This window comes from Leuciscus leuciscus, assembly GCF_965113295.1.
Source record: "Leuciscus leuciscus genome assembly, chromosome: 14".
In the NCBI taxonomy this organism is placed as follows: Eukaryota; Metazoa; Chordata; class Actinopteri; order Cypriniformes; family Leuciscidae; genus Leuciscus; species Leuciscus leuciscus.
Genome location: NC_138738.1, coordinates 7,831,243 through 7,850,906, shown reverse-complemented (window position 1 = coordinate 7,850,906; position 19,664 = coordinate 7,831,243). Strand labels below are relative to the sequence as shown.

At 37.3% G+C, this 19,664-nt stretch overlaps 4 protein-coding genes and 1 long non-coding RNA gene across 6 annotated transcripts in view; 2 read left to right on the top strand and 3 right to left on the bottom strand.

The window, feature by feature from the left end:
* tespa1 (thymocyte expressed, positive selection associated 1) overlaps nt 1–5,126 on the top strand; it is a 9,458-nt gene extending 4,332 nt beyond the window's left edge. Inside the window, exons 5-11 of one of the 2 annotated variants that reach the window (XM_082189622.1) lie at nt 193–246; nt 1,129–1,168; nt 1,293–1,388; nt 2,002–2,210; nt 2,295–3,244; nt 3,625–3,709; nt 4,244–5,126. In XM_082189622.1, coding sequence (XP_082045748.1) covers nt 193–246; nt 1,129–1,168; nt 1,293–1,388; nt 2,002–2,210; nt 2,295–3,244; nt 3,625–3,709; nt 4,244–4,338 — 1,529 coding nt within the window. In that variant the 3' untranslated portion in view covers nt 4,339–5,126. Of the gene's footprint in view, nt 1–192; nt 247–1,128; nt 1,169–1,292; nt 1,389–2,001; nt 2,211–2,294; nt 3,245–3,624; nt 3,710–4,243 lie in introns of those variants that run through there. The other variant, XM_082189623.1, reaches the window with a different exon arrangement.
* A 436-nt stretch (nt 5,127–5,562) lies between these two features.
* Nucleotides 5,563–11,258, bottom strand: tarbp2 (TAR (HIV) RNA binding protein 2). The gene is made up of 7 exons (XM_082189644.1): nt 11,020–11,258; nt 8,844–9,155; nt 8,645–8,714; nt 7,263–7,380; nt 7,029–7,156; nt 6,727–6,928; nt 5,563–6,560 (listed from the first exon to the last, which is right to left on the bottom strand). The coding sequence occupies exons 1-7, from the start codon at nt 11,070–11,072 to the stop codon at nt 6,403–6,405; spliced, it is 1,041 nt and encodes a 346-aa protein (XP_082045770.1). The 5' UTR covers nt 11,073–11,258; the 3' UTR covers nt 5,563–6,402.
* LOC309513701 lies at nt 9,162–10,602 on the top strand. The gene is made up of 2 exons (XR_014211518.1): nt 9,162–9,312; nt 9,896–10,602. It is a non-coding gene; the product is annotated as an uncharacterized lncRNA (long non-coding RNA).
* Nucleotides 11,259–11,808: 550 nt separating the features above from the next.
* Nucleotides 11,809–16,581, bottom strand: LOC309513634 (uncharacterized protein). Its single transcript, XM_082189566.1, has 4 exons — nt 16,155–16,581; nt 14,290–14,768; nt 14,019–14,166; nt 11,809–13,942 (listed from the first exon to the last, which is right to left on the bottom strand). The coding sequence occupies exons 1-4, from the start codon at nt 16,416–16,418 to the stop codon at nt 12,926–12,928; spliced, it is 1,908 nt and encodes a 635-aa protein (XP_082045692.1). The 5' UTR covers nt 16,419–16,581; the 3' UTR covers nt 11,809–12,925.
* A 1,368-nt stretch (nt 16,582–17,949) lies between these two features.
* Nucleotides 17,950–19,664, bottom strand: part of LOC309513978 (twitchin) — a gene marked incomplete at its 5' end in the record, with an annotated part of 28,989 nt that continues 27,274 nt past the window's right edge. The window contains 2 exons of the mRNA XM_082190099.1: nt 17,950–18,027; nt 18,153–18,479. Of these exons, the coding sequence (XP_082046225.1) occupies nt 18,023–18,027; nt 18,153–18,479 (332 nt within the window). The 3' untranslated portion in view covers nt 17,950–18,022. The remainder of the gene's footprint in view (nt 18,028–18,152; nt 18,480–19,664) is intronic.

Here is a 19,664-nt window from a genome sequence, read left to right as displayed (position 1 = left end):
AAAAAGTAGCTCTTGACTGCAAAACCTGCACATCCAAGAGCAGAATTGCAAAATATATCATTTTTACATATGTCGATTAGAATTTTGCAGAAATCTGTGCTTTTTCGAGACCTCGGCAGATGCCGATTCTGTGCAGGCTTACCAGTGCGACACGTCTAAATCCTCCTAAAATTGTCAAATGTAACCCTACAGGCCCTTTGAGGATAGGCACCAGTTTTGAGGATGATCTGAGTCTGGGTGCAGAAGGTGAGTAGAAACAATAGCAACAGTAACTCAAGTATAATGACAGCTGGAAGTGTTTTAACAATGTAAAAGAACACACACATCACATTTAATGAGCAGTTCTCTTCTAAAAATGTCTGTTGAATGACTAATAGTTTCACATAAACTGAACTCTATATTCATAGAATTTATTTTGTTGGCAACCCTCGATGCATTATATTCCACAACATATTGGCTAACTGCTAATTAAAGGCAATTTTGTGCCAGACCCCTGTGCCTCCTAAATAAATTTTGAATAATTGGGTTCTTTGTAATGTCAAACATCTTTCTTGAGTGACTTCCTTGTACTTGTCAGTAAGGGTCTCACAGTCGGTCTGATGGCAGTGATTATATACTGTACAAAGCAGCACTACATTCATGTTTTAGAGCGAACCTCCCCTCACTCTCCAGCACATCTTGTTTATTATAATGAGCCACTCTTACAAAATTTCTAGGCCTACATTCTGAAAGTAACACACTTGCACAAGGCCAGATACAGGAAGTAATGACTAAATGGTCTTTTGGGACAGGAGTGTGTTTATTTTAAGCTATACACTACCAGAAGTTGAAGATTTTTCAAATGTTTTTGAAAGAAGACTTCTGCTCATCAAGGCTGCATGTATTTGATCAAAAATACAGTAAAAACTGGGGAAATATTATTAAAAACTTTTACAATTTAATATTAAATATATATTTTTTTTATATATTTTAAAATGTATGATGGGAATATGTATGAAATATTCAGTATTAATTATTCAGTATTCAGTATTAATTTCAGGGGGAAAAAAGTGAACCCAAACATTTGAAGGGTATTGTACATAGTAATTTTATTTCCTTCACTTATACCTGCTCTTATTTATTTCACAGCCAATGCATTATATGCTGCATCAGGTGCGCCACATTATAGGTAAGAAACAGGTTGACTTTGCCGCACCATTGACTCACCTTCTTTCTCTGGCTCATGGTTACTCGTTTATGCTTCTAAATCCCTTCTTTCATTGTATTTACATTGATTATTTGTGTATCAACAGCACTCCTCCACAGAAGCTTAACCTGCCATTGTTCAACATGGGCCAGAGTGTCGCATCCAGTGCCTTCTCAACCACTACCAGCAGGACTGCTTCCAGGTAAGGGCATGGCTAAGGCAATCAATGGACCAAATAATACCTCATTTAGCTGGCCTATTGGATGAAGGTTACCTGCTTAGTGCCTGACAAGGAACAAGCAAAACAATTTTCTCCACTGTGCATTTTGCTTTCATGCTTAAGATTGATTTGTTCTTCTGATGAAGGTAAACTGTAAATGGTTTTGGAAAAACTCAACAAAGTGGTTGCAAATGCAGAGTGATGCACAATTAAGTAGTACATTCATGCCCACTCGCATGACAATAACCTGTATGTGGAATATGTGGCTCTTACTGATAAGGCCAACCCTGAAACTGGGTTTCACATTTTCTGAATTGTTCATTTCTCACATAAACAAAATTCCTTGGACTGACATATTAAACAAAATTCCTTGGACTGACATATTACACTCCTGTTTGTATCTACATCATCAAATTGTGCAAATAATCCAGCAAATAAACATGCAAGGGATGAAGAATGTGTAGAACTCTGTGAATGACAGGCACTGCAATTCTGTGGGCATAGATTCCGTGCATGTCTACCTGAACCAGAGTTCTCTCACATACTTTTTCAAAAATATCTTTTGCTTTTCATGATGTCTAAAAAAATCCCCCAGTGTGTCTGAGGTACTCCAGATGCGTGCCGAAGATGCAGAAGAGACCCTTTTCCAGCTGGGTTTCGGTTGCGAGGAACCACAGGTGACTGCCCGCATCCCAGTCCGTTTCTTCAACTTTCCGTCCCAGCTCAGAGGCATCAATTTCCGTCTGTTCCTTGAATCCCAACTCACCAGGATACGCCAGGAAGATCCTTGTCTTTCATTAGCAAGTAAGGAATCAAAGAGTTACAGAATGTTGCTACTACTACAACTTTAGAGACATTGTCACATCCGCTCATCTTGTTTTGGCACAGGTCGTTTCCGACAAGTAGAGGCATTGACGGCAATGGCCAACGCTTTCTATTCGCTGTACTCCCACGTGTCCCGAACGCCACTTCAGAAGCTTGCGCCACCCCAGTTAACCTTCAGCTCCCCAATCGTGGAGAGGACCATGTCTCGAACCAGTGTCCGCAGTGAACCGCGCTCTCCTGTTGAAAGACTAAAAGACACTATCTCCAAGATGTGCTTATACACGGGATCCCGTGGCTCGGACTCCACGTCACCAAGCAATTCACCTCGTAAGCGTAAATATAGTCTGTCAGGTGTAATTGAGAAGAGTGCAGAAAATGACGATGCTAATGACCAAGATTTATGCCTTCAAATGGAAGTAGATGATTTGGAGCAAGACTTGGACTGGTTTGTAGAGAGCAAGAAAGAACTCGAGGAGAAGATATTCGAGGAAAACACTGAAAGGACTGATTATTTTGAGCCTATACCTTGTCATCCACTATCCGAGACGACAAATGAAAACATACACAACCTCAGGCATACATTAGCAGAGTGTACACCTTGCGAGGAGCCAAAAACAGACATGGAGTCCAAAGGTGGTTCCCTGCCTTCTCTTCACTCGAATAGATCCGACGTTACTGTGAAACCTGTTCCTATCATTACTCATGATATCATATGTCCTCAGGTTGTTGAATGTGTCAATCAGGCACCTTACCGCTGCTTAGAGACAAATAGTATGGATGCCAAAGACTCACCTTTTGCACACCAGACAACCAATAAATCTTATGAAAGACAATCTAATGCAAAGAATTTGCACAAGTCGTTATGTAAGATCACAGTCACTGGATGGGAGGACGACACAACCCTCCCCAACAGAGACACACAGGAGCAGTGTTCATCCAACATCAAGAGGTACCTAAGCCCAGTGAAACCACTAAACCTGAGCAAACAAGGCAACTCCTTTGAACTGGAAGAGGTACGATATCTCCTTTCATTGTAATGCATTTTTATGGCAAGAGCAAAAGCTTGCCCACACGAGTTCTCCCATAAGACGTCATTAACAGAATATTACTCAACTCTTTATTGACGAATTCACCTCCAAACTTCCTCTTCGTGTTCCTCCTCTGCATAGAGATGCTTGTTTCTATTTTTAATGTTGAAAGCTTTTGTACCATTACTTTTTTTTTACACTTTTACTGTTGCTCTTACTTCAGGTCAGGAATTCAAAAACCATAAAGAACACCTTAGCAAGAGTTTAGTTAAGGAAAACAGCACTGACATTATCTTCTGCCAATGTAAACATCTAGTTTTCTATACTGTTGTGGTGTTATCATTAAGTGTAGGGTTTCAATTCAGGTTCACAGTGCAGAGGAAGAGGAAGCCACTTCATCAGAATTCTGCTCCACAGTCACATTGTCTGTTGCGGCACAGCATTCCAAATGTAAGTAACATGAGTAGGCTAGAATCTTACCATGATTAAAATTACCATGATTAGAATATGTGAGGCAAATTTTAGCCACTAATTTGACTATTTATTTTTCAGTTAAGTAAAACCAAGTCAACTGAATATCTGTTTAACAGCCATGCAGTGTTATCACCAAAATAAGCAAAATCACCCTTACAAATTCACAGAAAGCAGCATGTGTTGATGTGGTGAGAAAGGGAGGTGTTGTGCTGACTTGTTAAAAACACATTGCAGTGAAATGCAAGAATTTGGTCCAGTTTATCTTGTCTGGCTTATCGCTAAAACATTTCAGGGGAAACAACCTAACAGGAAGTAGCAAGAATATCTGCAAACTATCATTTTTGTTCACAGAAACAGTTGAAAAAGAATTGGGTGCCCAGACAGCAACATAGTGGATTCCACGCGTACCAGATGTGGGCCGGATCTGGACTGACACTGTGTTGCTGTCTGGCTGTCTTGACTGCCTAAATTCATCAGTTTTCTTACACATTTATCATTTCTCTTTCCCAGCGTCGCCTCTGCGAGGGGACAGTTTTCAGTCAGACAGCAGTGGTTATGCTGAAGAGGATGTGCACCATTCCCTCTTCACCCCAGAGAAAACATAACATCAAAACTTAGGCTAATGAAGAAGCACAAAGTGTGTCTACTAATACCTTTTAAGTCAACATGAAATGGTGTTTGCAAACACATTTTTCTAAGTAGTTTTATCCATCAGGAATTTATTGGATTTACATTTTCATTGGAATATCCTGTACAGATGAACCATGCACAATAAGACAGTGGCCGGTTGCACAAACTGCTTGACTAATCTTAAAAGTTAGTCATCTCATTTTTTTTTAGTTCACCCAAAAATTAAACTTCTGTCATTAATTACTCCCCCACGTCGTTCCATCATCAGAACACAAAATATCTTCTAAAATATCTTCTTTTGTGTTCAGCAGAAAAAAGAAATTCATACAGGTTTGGAACAACTTGAGGGTGAGTAAATTATGATAATTAAAATTTTTGGGTGAACTATTCCTTTAAGCTTCTGTTTATGTTTGCTGATAAATGTTTAAATGTGTAAAAGTTTTGGGTGATCTAACCCTTTAAGACTTGTCATAACTTTTTTAAATGTCTGATACATAAAAAATTAGACTTACTAACTGCTAGTATCATAGTTCTTAAGACATGCAACTGGCCCCTGGAGCATGCATTAATGTTGCTTTCATGTTGACTTTAACGTGTAAACCAACAGCCTACAGTGATGAATATTAACTTCTGTTTTTTAACTAGCTATATTTGTGTTTGGCTTTTCACTCTGTGCACTTTTTGGTCTTATTCTTATGAGTGAGCGGCAGTACATGTTGCCTTTATTTGTAATTACTCAATAATAATAAATAATTTATTTGAATTATGGAGTTTTGTTTGGCTGGTGTGTTATCAGACAAGTTCCTTAACTAGTTGAGGATTACCCATAAACCCCCCCAAAGTTACTGATTTGAATACTAACATTTTGAAACTCACTTTACCCAAGTTTGTTCAAAACAGCTGTCATTAAAGCCAAGTGCTGAAACTCTACACAAATATGTGAACAAAACAAGCGGTTTCAGTTTGTAGCAGAATGTCTAATCAAATGGTGTATTAGCATGAACATTCTTCTTCAGGTTTATTACTGACATTGCAGACATCGAAAGTCATCTCTACTGCCCCCTTATGGTGCAATAAAGCATGTTACGTAATTACAACAGGACCAGATTCTAGCACACACTTTCTAGTAATATACTGTTGTCTAGGATTAATTGAATTTGCTAAATGACAAAGGACTAAATGCCACAATCAATACAAAAGATAGTCAATTTCAAGTTTATTGTTCAAGATAAAATATTCAATAGATTACAGATTAACCAATTTGTTACAAATTACATATGTTGTCTCAGTACTACTGTTGGTCATCATTTCTATTATACTGAATATGAAAATTACAGAGTTCAATCTTTGCCAGTCCAAATGTAATGATGAAGCCTGGGAGGCAGAAACAATTACACAGAGGTAGATATTTACCACAAACTGTCAGGCTCATATTAAAAATTATATATCTTCAATGGCGGAGAGAAAAAGACTTTATTTTACAAATTTATTCTACGAGACAAAATAAATGTTAAGGAATAACTTCTATTACTAAAAAAAGATGAAATTAAAATATACAAAAGTCAAATATTTACAAAGTTAAAAAAAAAGAAGTCGTCATGCCATCTATTTTAGTTTAATCAATTCATCAAGTTCATACAGTATCTATGCCATAATTTAAATGAAAAAAGAAAATCAGAGGGAAAGTTAAAAGTTGAAGACTTCTGGGCAAATTATTTGTGTAGAAATTGTCCTCAGGTTTCAAATGAACAGTGTACCCAGTCTTTGTTTGGAGACACTGTGGAGCAAGGGTAGACTTTTTTTGTGTGTAATATTCAAGGAGAAAATGATGCAATCAGTACATCCTCCAACTGGGACTCAACAGACCATTAAGCCTTGCAGACCATTGTAGTGCATCTACTGTGTCAAGCAAACAGTGCATTCTACCCGACACAGAACTGGTGGTAGAAGAGTAAAACTTAAATTCACCTGATTTTCCTATTTTACCCTGGGAAACAAAAAGAAGGGGGAAAAAGTTACAGGTGAGCTGTTGCTCTGGCTTATTTCCCCCCTGCCATGATCTTGAGGTACTGAAGGGCATTGTGGGCAGCGCTGGCACGTGCCGCATCCAGGCTGGAGGCAAATCCGTGGCAGACGGTAATCGGCTGAGTGGACAACTCCACCAGACACTGGTAAAGGCCGCTCAAACTGCGCTCCTCTGAGTGAACAAATAAAGTACAAATAAGATTACATTTCTAAAAGACATCCATCTTCAGAATCTGAGCAAGCGCTAAGGCTGGCTCTCGTTTTGCTTATTCACATGAGCAAAGTAGTTAGTGGTTTCAATATCTCATTAAAGCACCTTAAGCAGCCTTGTATCTCACCTATGTCCAGGTAGCTGACATCAAAGCGTTGTTCCTCAGAAAGATCATTCAGCAGAGAACAGAAATTGGAGTCATTGGTGTCGGGCTGGCCGAGAGGATGGCAGCGCAACTTTAGGATTTTCTCTCCAGCGGAGTTCCTCAGAGAGTCCCACGTGCAGCCGAGACCTTTAGACTTCCCTCCCTCTAGTCTGCCGCCCATTTGCTGTTGAAAGAAGATGAATTTTTAAACAGGCAAATTCTTGAAACCACACTGAAACTGAGACTACAGCATAATCCCCATTACTAAATAATGCCCGTCTTACCGTATTGAAGGTGTCTTCTTCTGCTTCGGGCTCATGGCTGCTACGCATGTCCACTGGTACATCATGGATACGAGAGAGCATCTTCGCCGCTGCATTTCTTTTAGCAAGCTTTTTTGATGTGCCACTTCCTTCAAAACAATTAAAAATAGTTTTGACAAAGAAACATAAAAAAAACAGACATTTAATCCTTTGAATGGGTTGCATATTTAGACATTTAGAAAAAGAAGTACGTACCTATCTCAACAAATCTCTCCACCCTGCAGGTCATTGTAAATTCTTTCCGGTGTGCAGGTCCAGATTCTTGTGTGACTGTGTACTCGGGTAAACGCCAGCCTTTCTGCACTACTAGTTCCTGTGGAAATTGCATTTTATTTTGCATAATTTTTTATGGCTGATTATCAATATATATATATATATATATATATATATATATATATATATATATATATATATATACACACTACCATTCAAAAATTTGGGTTCAGTTAGATTTTTAATGTTTTTAAAAGAAGTATCTTCTGCTCACCAAGGCTGCATTTATTTGATTTAAAAAATACAAACAAAAACAGTAATATTGTGAAATATTATTCCAATTTAAAACAGCTGTTTTCTATGTGAATATACAGTAGTAAAGTGTAATTTATTCCTGTGATCAAAGCTGAATTTTCAGCATCATTACTCCAGTCTTCAGTGTCACATGATCCTTTAGAAATCATTCTAATATGATGATTTGATGCTCAAGAAACATTTATGATTATTATAAATGTTGAAAACAGTTATTTACATTTTTATTTCATCATGCTATGATGAATAGAAAGTTCAAAAGAACAGCATTTATCTGAAATCTAAAGCTTTTGTAACATTAAACACTACCGTTCAAAAGTTTGGGGTCAGTAAGAATTCAAATTTTATTTTTGGGGGAAATAAATAAAATAAATCAATACTTGTATTCATCAAGGATGAGTTAAACGGATCAAAAGTTACAGAAAAGACATTTATAATGTTAGAAAATATTCTATTTTAAATAAATGCTGTTCTTTTGAAGTTTCTATTCATCAAACAAATTTAAAAAAAAATGTTGAACTGTTTTCAACATTGATAATAATAATGAATGTTTCTTGAGCATCAAATCATCATATTAGAATGATTTCTGAAGGATCATGTGACACTGAAGACTGGAGTAATGATGCTGAAAATTCAGCTTTGATCACAGGAATAAATTACAGTTTAAAATATATTAAAATAGAAAACAGTCATTTTAAATTGCCATAATATTTCACAATATTACAGTTTTTTTATTGTTTTTGATCAAATAAATGCAGCCTTGGTGAGCAGAAGATACTTCTTTTAAAAACATTTAAAAAATCGTACTGACCCCAAACTTTTGAACGGTAGTATATATATTTTTTTTTTCTGCTTCCAATATTGGCCTAAAGTGGTTGACGCTAATAATTAAAAAACACGAATATCAGTCAATATATTATGCATGCTTAATTGCTACATCAAAAAGCAGCACACACAGGCCTCTTTCCTTTGACTTGTAATCTATTTAGTACAAAGCACACACTAAATCTGCAGTTCAGTGAAGGCCAAGGATCTTGATCATGATCGCTCACCTGCAAAGCTCCAACTGGATTGCACTCAGCTTGTTGTGTTGAATTGGATGATTTCATCTCTGACTGAGAGCTAAAACACGATGTAAAGAGAGAAACCTCTGTTAATGTTTTTTTTTTTAGAGTATGCCAACTTATTTCTGTACTTCATGTAATGCCGTTTCTGTTCATATGGACTCCAAGCACAGAATCATATCTTTACCATTCTCCCTCCATATCAATTCCGACAAACCCTTCTCCCTCCATCCCATTTCCTTCGATCCCTCCCAGCATTCCTCCTTTCAGCATTTTCAGGGCAGCTTCGGCAGCTTTGTGCTTGGCAGCTTTCTTGCTGGGACCCTGGCCGGTGCAGCTGATGTCGCCCACAGACACACGGAAGGTGAAGTTGGGCTGGTGGGCCTGACCCTCAGCCTTAAGCAGGTCGTACACTGGAGTCTTGCCTATCCGCGTTCCATATTCCTGCAGCAGACTGATGGGCGTCTTCCCGGGGTTCACAGCCAGCATTTGCTCAATACTGTGAACAGAGGAACATAAAAACACATGGAGAAGGATGTTACAGTATCAGACTAAATGTGTTGGTTTTTCAGGTAAGATATGTCTGTCAGTTACACAAAACTAGGTATGCATTGCTACCCTGTGTTAGACAATAACAGTACAAACTTAAAGGGTTAGTTCACCCAAAAAGGAAAATTCTGTCAGTAATTACTCACCCTCATGTTGTTCCAACCGCGTAAGACCTTCGTTCATCTTCGGAACACAAATTAAGATATTTTTGTCATTTTCATCATTTCCTTCTCTCTGGGCCTCGTAAGTGTTTTTGCGCAGCGCGTCTGTGTTACACGTCACCACGTAGGCTCACTATTGGCCGACGCTGGTCATGTGTGTGACGCGCAGCGCAAAAACACTACGCAAACCAACTAGAGGCCCAGAGAGAAGGAAATGAATAGTGGAATAAAGTCGTTATTTTTGTTTGTTTTTGCGCACAAAAAGTATTCTCGTCGCTTGATATACTTAAGATTGAGCCACTGTAGTCACTTGGACTATATTAACGATCTCTTTAATAACTTTTCTGGGCCAGCAAGTTTGGGCCACCTAGCAGCCTACGGAGAAGTTATCAGCTCTCAGATTTCATCAAAAATATCTTAATTTGTGTTCCGAAGATGAACGAAGGTCTTACGCGGTTGGAACAACATGAGGGTGAGTAATTACTGACAGAATTTTCATTTTTGGGTGAACTAACCCTTTAAGTAAAAGTCATTTATTAAAATAACAAGATGCCAGAGATTCAGGGTCGTATCTAGAGAAGTATGTATTGTATAATCATATAAAATCAAATTTTTTGTCTTAAAACCTAGTGAGCTGCATTTTGGACATCCTTAATTTGACTGCTCGATGTAGACAGTGATTCAACAATTCGAATTATACAGTCATACTGATGATAAGATCAGTTTAGACCTTTTTTGACCTAAGAGCCGTTCCTTTCTTTTTTTTGTAAATTTTTTTTCTAAAACGTATTTATTTAAATTTAATTAGTTTATTGATTAATGAGAATCGATTCCTGTGCTGGAGTCGACTCCGACACAATCATATAATTTAGGCCTACTCGCCTTAAAGCCATCCTAGGTGTATCATGTATCGGGTCAGAGATCACTCTTCGGCCGGAGCTAGACTCGAATACGACCGTTACCGGAAGCCAGTGATTATAGTTTATAAAGTTATAAATATGGATATTTTTCTTACAAAAGCGCATCACTTCGCTTCAGAAGGCCTTTATTACCCTACTGGAGCTGTATGGATTACTTTTATGATGGATGGATGATGCACTTTTTAGAGTTTCAAAAACTCAATTATAAAGCTTGGAAGAGCCAGGATATGTTTTAATATAACTCCGACTGTGTTTTGCTAAAAGAAGAAAGTCATATACACCTATGATTGCTTGAAGGTGAGTAAATAATGGAATTTTTTTAAATTTAATTTTGGGTGAGCTAACCCTTTAAGAGTCGAGGTCGAGGAATCGACTCTTTTGGAGTCGACTCCCCATCACTAACTTGGTGGTGTGTGTCCTCAGTCGTTTTGTATGATGCGTAGTTTTTCCTCTGTAACCATTTACAAAGTCGGCAGGTGTATGATGCCTGGTATTTTAAAATCTGTTCAGATTCGTTCAGAAGTCGTGCGGTGTAACGTTATTCCAGTCTTTAGACAGTGATTCGAAGGATCGATTTTGGTAATTCGAATGTTCTAACATTACATTCAAAGTGTGTTGGAAGGCAGGAAACACGGGTTCTGTTTGTCTTGCCATTAATTTACAAAATAATAAAAACAAATCTGTTTGTTGTAGTCATTTCTGAGCTAAAAGCCGGTGAGTGGTTCATTTTTACCTGGTATACCCAGAGTTTCTCTTGCCGTTATCCGGGCTTTTCTCGTCGTTCATTCCCCAATAACAGATAGAGAGCTGACTTGCTTCGGACTGCAGAAACCCCCCGAGGTGACTGTAACCCCCCTGGTATCATTAATAAGTTTCAGTGCGGGGAAGACTGAGACACGAGGAGACAGCGAACCCCTCTCTCTCACACCTTCCCGCATTACACATTACAAGCGAACTGAATTATGAAGCGGACAACAAGGGCTGCCATTATTTTTCATAATAAAAGTCTCGACATTGACGGATGCCACGAAGCCTGTCAAAAACATGTCCGGGTCATATTTCACGAAGGATAAAGAAAATAAATAATTTCATGAAGCATTTTTTTTGTGTCATTAACATAATTTAAAATTAATGTTATGATAATCTCAATTGAAGATAATCAGAATATGGTCCACTTCACTCACTGGCTGTAAATTGATAAAAAAAATAATAATAAAAAAATGCAACTTTCTAACCTGAGGAAATTTGCCTTCAAATTCTGCCTTTCCCATAATATTGTATGTTTTAGGTATATATGTGCATTGCAAAAATAATGTATTTGCTATATTAAATGAATATATTAGAAGCAGACTTGTTATTTTGCTATTGCTTCTTAGACCCAAATATATTCCAATATACAAAAAAAAAAAGCATTATTTGAAGGATTAGATCACTGTAATGTTGTCACAGCTGTTGTTGCTAAACTCCTAATTTGTTTGTATTCATATTTAAAGTGTTAAGGCATTGTTAGGATATTTTATCTCTATTTATAGTTCCTCATGCCTCATTCTCAGTCTTGTTACTTTTTCATGGATTGAAAAGAATTACAGGCCTGGGAGAGTCAGGAACATGAAGCCAATTGGTGTTCACCGACCTTCTCTGCTTTTACTTGCAAACATCAGCATTTATACAGGGTTCAGGGGGGTGTAACAGCCAACCAATGAGAATATACATTACATTCTTATAGAATGTGAGACAAGTCCATTTATGGACACTTTCCGGCTGAAGGCAGCCCTTTCAGGCCCTCTCCCCAAAACAAAAAAAGAGGGACCCTTTCTAGGCTGCTTTCCAAGAAACACACTCACATACATAGAGTGTACATTAAAACAGAAGTGTGCAGAGAAGCAAAAACTTCTCTCCACTTCAACCCCTGTAGCCTCAAAGACCAAAAAGGAAGAAAACAGGGTGAAACAGACAGAAAAGTCAGGCTGATTAGATTTATCTTGCAGGCATATTATGCATACCTTTTTGGTATTATTCTTAAATCTTGGTGTATTCTATTCCTGTTCAACTGTAGATAATCAAAATGTTTCATTTCAGTTTCAACATGAATTGTGGTTTGCTTAAGGGCACAACACATCTCATCTTTCAGGTTAAATCCGCGCTATAGTTACAAATGGGACACACATGTCCCCAGTGCCCAAGATCAGCGCCACATTCCTGAACCCCTGACCTAAGAGCTGCAAATAAACACACACACAGCACGTGTCCCATTTCAACCGACAACTAAACACCAGAAGAGAGGTAGGGAAAAGGAAATAGTAAAAAACATAAAAAGCAGTTTTATTTAAGTAACACTCCTGAGGTTAGTGAGCTGGCAAACCACTGTATGAAATGCAATTCTTTAAATGTGTAACCTAGTAAAACAATATCAACCCTCTCTACATTTTCAGTGTAAACGGAGCAATTCAAGATATCACTAGAAAACCAAATCCATCACTGGATTTGAAAAATCGCTGCTAGGTTCAAAGTTCACTTTTGAGTACAAAGTAAGACTGAGGAACATTTCAACAAATGTGAAGTATCATGTTTCACGTAATTCAGTGGGGAATTGGGATCATTTAAAGTCCTCAGAAAAAGTCTTATTTTGAATCGTTATCTTAGTAACTTTCATTGGCTGAAATGTCTTTTTCATCTAGTTCTTCCTCAGCAGGTTCTTCTTCCTCCTCAGAGTCTGGCTGGTTCACAGTTTCATCTAGTGGCTCCTGTGGTGTCTCCTCCTGACTGATATCTTCAACTGCATGATCTTGTGAGAAGTTCTCCACAGCCTCGGCCATACTTGCCTCAATTTCCATCTTCTCCTCTGTTGAAGTTGGGTCTTCCTCAGAAGGAATGCTTTCTGTTTGCTCCATGACAGTTTCTTCTTCTTGGATTGGAATCTCCTCAGTTATTTCATCCGTCTCAGTTAGTGCTTGCTCCTCAAAAGCATCTCCATCCTTGATCTGAACTTCCTCATGTTTCGCATTATCCTCAGTTACTACTTGCTTCTCAATAACTTCTTCTTCCCCCAGGACTTGAACCTCCTCCTCTGGTTCCTCCTCGTCAGATACCTGCAGCTCCTCAAGTATTTCATCTTGTTGAGTTACTGCTTCCTCCTCAACTTCTTCCTTGTGGAATGGAACCTCATCAGCTTGTTCATCCTCTTCAGTTACTACTTGCTCCTCAGATGCATCTCTTTTTACTTCAGCTTCCTCAGGAATTTTCTTCACACCGGCTTCCTCTTCAGCAGGTTCTTCTCTGTGGAACTGATCCTCCTCATCTGGCTCTTTCTCCTCAGGTACCACTTGCTCCCCTTCTTCAACATGAACCACATCTGGCTCTTTCTCCTCAGGTACCACTTGCTCCCCTGCTTCAACATGAACCACATCTGGCTCTTTCTCCTCAGGTACCACTTGCTCCCCTTCTTCAACATGAACCACATCTGGCTCTTTCTCCTCAGGTACCACTTGCTCCCCTTCTTCAACATGAACGTCATCGGCTACAGTTTCCTCCTCAGTAATGGTTTGATCCTTTTGATCCTTGATTGGAACTTCCTCCTGAGTTGCTGCTTGCTCCACTTGCTGGGTTTCTAATGGAATATTTTCCTCTGAACTGGGCTGCTGGCTCTCAGATACCACCTGAAATACACAAAGAACACTGTGCCAAATGCCCAAATGATCACATATGCAGAAAACGAAACCGTAAGTACTATACCTGATTCTGGACGATCTCAAGCTGGGAAGCAAGGTGAGAGTGAAGGCTGTGAGTACTCTTCTGATGGTCCTCCAGACTCCTACGGACAGCCACAAGCTGCTCTTCAAGAGCTTGGGATCTTTTTGTATGTTCCATCTCCAGCAGATCCCTGGTAGAGAGACCAAATAAAGATGAATTAGGAACAATCAGTATCAGTAACAACACCAAATTGATGACCCAAAATGCTAAAGAGAATTCCATTATATATGATCCCACAAAACCCCCTACTCACTTGATGTCCATCACCTCTTGTCTGTTCCTTTCAAGAGCCTTCTTGTTTCTAACAAAATATTCCTTCAAGCTTTTAAGTTCCATTCTTTGTTCCTCCAACTCAGATGTGAGACCCTGTACAGTAGACATCTGCTCGTCGAGATGTGATTTGGTGACCAAAACAGTGTCTGTGAGCCCAGAAATGGTAACAGCTACCTCAGTGTTAGCAGTGAGGATAGAATTAAGCCTCTGCTTCAGAGTTTCAATCTCTTCAGTCTTATTCTTGACCGCTGCATTCAACGCTGCAGTTGAAACAAACTCTTGCTGGAGTTCAGAAAGTCTGCCATTCATCTCAGACTGAAGAGACCAGACTTGGCTTTGAAAATCAGTAGATTTGATTTTTTCTGAGGTGGCCAGGGCGACGTCTGCCTTTTTTTGGGCCTGTGTGTAGGCCTCTTCCAGTGTTTGTAGACGCTCTTCAAAAACACCCACATTGGCGATCTAGATATATAGACAACATATTTGAATTTCAATGAAGTTCAATTATTCATCTGATTATTATGCAACATTTCATCCAATTAGCCATTTCTTGAGCCTAACCTAGCTGCCTGTTAGTGTTATGTCAATCTACAATTGCATTTAGCATCTGAAAATTAATCAATCATACATTCAATCTACAGTGTTATATTAATTTGATTATCATTTCATACAAGGCCACTGTGAATAAGTTAGGATATAAAAAATAAGGTGAATTTATAAGTGGCTCAGGCGCTCTGTTGCCAGCCAGTTACACTACTATAATTTTATTATTCAGTTGATTTTCAAAAGGAAGGTATTATAAAAAATGCTGGTGTTGATCTTTAGATGATTAGAAAGTTACCAAGGTTTTTAAAGAAATCTGTAATTAAAATGTATACTTTTAATTTGATTATAATTTGATTATAATCGTATTATAATACATTTGAACAGCCCAACACCACTGACATTTTAAAGCATCATGAGGTTTTAATTGAAATTTAAGCTGTAAAAGCATGTGTACCCAAAAACGCCTCTCACTCCTCCAACTGACCTGGAAAGATTTTCAAGTGTTTTCCACAAAGCACCTATTAAGTGTAGTTGCTGTAAAACCACTGACATTTAAAATAGTGACATTTTCTTTAATTTAAATTCAATTAAAATAAAATGAATGTATTAATTTAAAGTGCTAATGCTAATTATTTTATATTTTACTATAACATTATTTAGTTTTTTTTTGAAAATGAGCACTTTAATCCAAATTTAATGGCATGATGGTGTACACCTTTTATAGGAAGCAGAGTCCACAAGACTTATTGCTTTATTAAAGAGAACTGACAGCATTTAGTACTGCAGTTATCGAATGATCATCAGTGAAAGAAAAATTGCTTGCAAATTGTTGACATTAATACATTGCATTTCTGATAATTAATGCAGACCACCTTTCAGATGGAGGAGTAATTTGCATGTTTATTTATATCTTCACGTTTACATGTTGGTTTGAATTCCATTTATATAAAGTCCTTTGAACAAGCCAGCCTGGCAAAAGGAAACACGATCCTGCAGACTATTAATGGCCTGGGAGCCACATGACACAATTCGGCGAATGGAGTATTCAAAGGGCACATGAGGCATGCTTTGAGACTTGTTATTAAGTATTTTTTACAATCAAATTACAAATAATATAATATGTAGGCTACACCATAATATATAAACTTGAGCAAGTACTATGTGCTTAGTACAAAATGTTCCATACGCACAAATTGTTTCCTGTGCGTAAAAGTAAGGAAACTTATTTCTTTAATTTCAAAGTTAATTTATAAAAAAGAAAACACTTGTTAACTAACTGTAGAGTATCCCAAAATCAAATACCTGTGCATTACCCATCCCCAACTGCTGTTGGAACTTGGTTATCCTAAGTTGCATTGCATTGACTGTCTCTGTCAGACTGTCGATGGTTTGCTGTTGCTGAATGGAGAACCAGAGTGCCGATGATCCCCCGACAGCGAAAATAAAGATAACAATGGCAGGGACAGCATATTCTTTATATCCCCTCTGTGGTGTTCCAGATGGCGTCTCCAAGAGCAGCAAACTGTCGTCCTGTTTAATGGCACTTTTTCCTTTGCGCTTGGTCATCTTGGCTTCGCGGAGGATCTGCACTGTAGACTGTAACACTCCCACTTACTCTGATTTATTCAGTGATTTGAATAAAATTTGGTACCGCTCTACCAGAATTTAACGCTGTATTGGCCGACAACGACGGGGAACAATTAATAGTGGACTTTTAAGCAAGAGGACCGTGAGTAGGGGGCGTTGCGCACTGGAGGCGGTCTCAGTTTCATGGTGCTGTGCAGCACGTACTGTAGCTACTTACCTAATGTTTTTAGAGAAAAATACATAATTGAATCAAAAAGCTTAATTTATTTTGAATATTGCATCAAGTAAGAAAAAAAATCTATTTTTAAAAAACAAAACAAAATCTGTTTTAATGTTATAGCCTAGAGTATTCTAAAAATGCATCATTATTTTATTTGTTTAAAGAATTTGGTAAAACTTTATTTCGATAGTCCACTTTAGACATTCTACTAACTATAAGTAACTTTGCAGCTACATGTCAACTAACTCTCATTAGAGGATTAGTTGACTGTCTGCTTAATATCTGCTAACACTTTATTTTGATTCTCCCCCAACAGACATTCTACCGACTATAAGTTACTTGGCAACTACAAGTTAACTTATTCTCCTGACCCGAACCCTAACACCTAACCATAACCTAACAGTCTACTGACAGTCTACTACAGCCTACTAATACTCTAATGAGAGTTAGTTGACATGTAGTTGAAAAGTTACTTATAGTTAGTAGAATGTCTAAAGTGGACTATCGAAATAAAGTGTAACCAAGAATTTTTTAAATAACAAAATCATTTTTTGCAATTTTTTTATTTTTAGATAAATAAGCATTTAGGCCTATGGGTTTTCCGCCTATTCCTGCACTGTATATGAATTACATTTTCTTCAATATAATTTTTTTGTAATTTAATCTATTACATTGTGCAAAATAAACTAAACTATGGTTACTAATCTGTGGATCTAGTGAATACGCCTGTCTATCTATCTATCTATCTATCTATCTATCTATCTATCTATCTATCTATCTATCTATCTATCTATCTATCTATCTATCTATCTATCTATCTATCTATCTATCTATCTATCTATCTATCTATCTATCTATCCTTATAGATACTGATCCATGGATCTAGTTAGTAGCCCTCTATATTACAATAAAATAATTTGCTGAAATATTAAGAACTTGTCATTTTGGTAATTTATCGAAGGTGTTTTTTCAGTTCATTTAATTTTGTTTCTTTTTTTCTATTTTGCAGACTTTCTGAAGCTTTCAGACTGGTTGATGATAAACACTGACATTATGGAGCTATACATCTGGGTATCATTTTATTGGATGTAAATGAAATTAGCTAATGGCTGGATTGTCTTTACTTGACATGTAGGCTGCTGTGACTTGTGACCTTTCATTTGAATTTGTCATAGATGGCCTCTAGTCTTTGAGACATCTCAAGGTGAGAGATAGACAGATAGATAGATAGATAGATAGATAAATAGACAGATGTTTAATACATACATGTTATGTTATTATTTTTAATAAGAGCACATCAGTTACTACATCTATTTCACAAGAAATATGATCACATAAAATGTTCTTTGAAGTCGTCCTTTCTTTACTCTGTAAGACAAGAAAACAAAAAAGTTGTAGTTAGATACCTAAAAGTTCAAATGTAAGTCATTTTAATGACAACCCTCATTGCACGATTATAAATAGCGGAATTAATATTCAAATAGAAAACATACCTTTGACTTTAAGTATGGTGGAGCACTCATCATGACCAAGAGGGCTTTCGGCTACAACTTTGTACTCTCCCATGTCTTTGGGTCCAACCCTCAGGATGAGCAGTGAACAAACACCACACACGTTTGTTATGTAGTAGTTGGGGTTTGTGTTGAGGCTGACATTGTTATGGTACCAGGTAATATGTGGGGTTGGGTTGCCCGTTGCAGCACAGCTCATGTAGCACTCATAACCAGGTGGAGCATTGTGAAGTTTTAAAGAGACAATAAATTTGGGGGCTGCCTGGAAGTCGAGGGTCCTTAAAACAGGCATGCTGTATGTGAATTTTTCTGAAAATGATAAGAGAATATTTATATTAAATTCAACTGAAAAAGCAATTATTTCAGTATAATAATATTTATTTTGGTCACCTCACAAGAAAAGCAACATCTCTGTTTTTAGCATCTGGGTAATATTGTTCAAGTAAAGGTATAGTAAATGCTAGAGGGATGTGAGCAAATGAAGCACAAAACGTACAGACCATCACTGGCAAAAGAATAATCCAGAGATAATGTAATAGATAGCCTTATAGCAGCTGTCAACCTTATTGGTACAACATTTTCATAACAAGACAAGGCAGAGATGTGTCAGAGACAGCAACACAAATCCCAGAGGTATGAACCTGGATAAGGGTGACCCATAAAGAGAGTTTCATAGATCTTCTATCATCACTGCCCTTGAGCAAGACACTTATCTCCGGCTTCTCCAAGGGACTCACAGCAATTAGTGTTCTGTAAATTGCTTTGGGAAAAGGTGCCTGTTCAAATGGAAAGTAGCCTAGACCACTGCACCGTTGGTTCTGCAGCGTAGACCACTGATTGCCCAAACATAATTTGTTTTCAGAATTAATTATTTATTTGGGTAGTTGACGCATAATGTGTCAATGGATTTTTTTTATCACCATCAAGATTTTAGATTAAAATGTATATGATTGCATATGCATTTTAAATGTCCCTGTGGCAATGAGGTCCTGAAATCTGCATGCATGCAAAAAAAACTACACCAAAATGTTTTTTAAAATACGTTTATTTCATACTAAGTATACTAGAAATCAATTCATATATTTACTGACTTATCGCTTGAGACTTACTGAAATAAATATTATAATTAAACTTTATTTGGAGTACACAATGCACATTTCTTAATATTAAGCCTAATGTGTTTTAATATCCCTATTAGTAAATGCAAGATATTTCAAGTGGACCTAAATTATACTCTCAATAGTTCCACTTTAGCACAATCAAATATAATTAACTATATCTTTATTTGGACCTCAGCACTATATCCGGATAACTAAAGTGCATTAGTTGTTCCAATTTAGCAGACTTTAAGTATACAAATTTAGAATACTAAAAGTACAATACTATATTACTATATGTAAATGTATTTGTAGTATATTTAGCATAAAATAAATATATTTCAAATATTTCAATATTTAGTATATTTATTTTTCACTAGGGTAGTATGAATAAAAT